Here is a 1,384-nt window from a genome sequence, read left to right as displayed (position 1 = left end):
GAGTATGGCTAATGCTGGTAAAAACACAAATGGTTCACAATTCTTTATCACCACAGTCAAAACCCCTTGGCTTGATGGAAAACATGTTGTTTTTGGCAAAGTTGTCAAAGGAATGGTAAGTTATTTTAAGGAAATTGCACTGAGGGTTCCAGTTGATTAGCTCTGACTTGATGGACTATCCTCACAAAATATTGTTGATAAAGAAATAAATATCCACTATCCTATTAACAATTTTATTCAATTTACTATTCCTGAAGTCAAAATATTAACATTTACAGTAATGATAAATAAGACAATTTACGGTAACTTTTTAGTATTGTGGTCAGGGGCGGATCCAGAGATGTCCAAAAGGGGGCCCGGAAGAGATACCAAAATTGGGGCCGATCAAGATAACAATATCATAGGGGGTCCGGGGACATGCCCCTGCAAAATTTCTGTGTTCTTGACGCCCAAAAATAACCTCTATGCCTTTTGGGCGATCATTGTTTTCTTTTTCTTTCTTTCCTTTCTTTTCTTTTCTTTTTTTTTTTTTTTTTTTGACTTTCCAAAAAGTGGGTGGGAGTGGTGCTGGGGCCGGACCGCTCCCCCTCTCCCCTATAAATCCACTCCTGGTGGTCCTTAAACATAGTTTAAACAGAAGAAGTTATAATTTTAATAAAACACAGTTCCATTAGTAACAGAAAATAAACCAACTGTTTTCTCTTTTCTTCAATTTTAGAGTGTTATACGCAAAGTGGAGAATACTGAAGTGTCGGGCTCAACACCTCAAAAACCCTGCATCATTGTAAATAGTGGTGTAAGTGAAGATTATGGGGAATTTTATGTAGAAAAAGCTCCAGCTACTGATTAAAGAAATATCATGCAATTTAACTTGCTTTTTTTTTTAAATTTAAATCCTTTTTCTTTTGTGCCATATCATGAAATTTACACAATAATATCAACCCATCGGACAATTATTACATTATTGGAGTATTTAACGTAGAAAGACCCAGCTATTGACTAAGCAAGTAACATTTAATTTTGCATTGATATAACTATATTTTCCTTTAAATTGTGTGTGGTATCTCTGAATTTTACACAATAAACTCAACCCAATGGAAAACATCTGTTCCTAGTTTTGTAATGAATGTTGATTTTATTTAATATAAACCTTTGTAGTTTATATTTTTTATCATTGGTAAAAAATAATCATCCATTTAGCAACAGTAAATAATTCAATGTAATGATATTTGTATATTTAGTTTGTAAGATAAATTGGGATTAATATGATGGAATTTTAGTTCATTTATTATTTTTTATATTGTTTTTTTCTGTGATTAAACGATTTAAGGGATAAATATTGCGTTTTATGTTAATGCTACAGTGAGGAATGCTCAGGGTTTCG

At 32.5% G+C, this 1,384-nt stretch overlaps 1 protein-coding gene across 1 annotated transcript in view; it reads left to right on the top strand.

The window, feature by feature from the left end:
• LOC117115011 (peptidyl-prolyl cis-trans isomerase B-like) overlaps positions 1–1,106 on the top strand; it is a gene marked incomplete in the record, with an annotated part of 4,063 nt that extends 2,957 nt beyond the window's left edge. The window contains 2 exon segments of the mRNA XM_033258642.1: positions 1–115; positions 719–1,106. Of these exon segments, the coding sequence (XP_033114533.1) occupies positions 1–115; positions 719–850 (247 nt within the window).
• Between the last annotated feature and the right edge of the window lie 278 nt (positions 1,107–1,384).

The sequence above is a fragment of the Anneissia japonica genome, unplaced genomic scaffold (genome assembly GCF_011630105.1).
Source record: "Anneissia japonica isolate Jap-2015-1 unplaced genomic scaffold, ASM1163010v1 scaffold52491_len6333_cov150, whole genome shotgun sequence".
Classification (NCBI taxonomy): domain Eukaryota; kingdom Metazoa; phylum Echinodermata; class Crinoidea; order Comatulida; family Comatulidae; genus Anneissia; species Anneissia japonica.
This window is presented reverse-complemented; position numbering and strand designations above follow the sequence as displayed.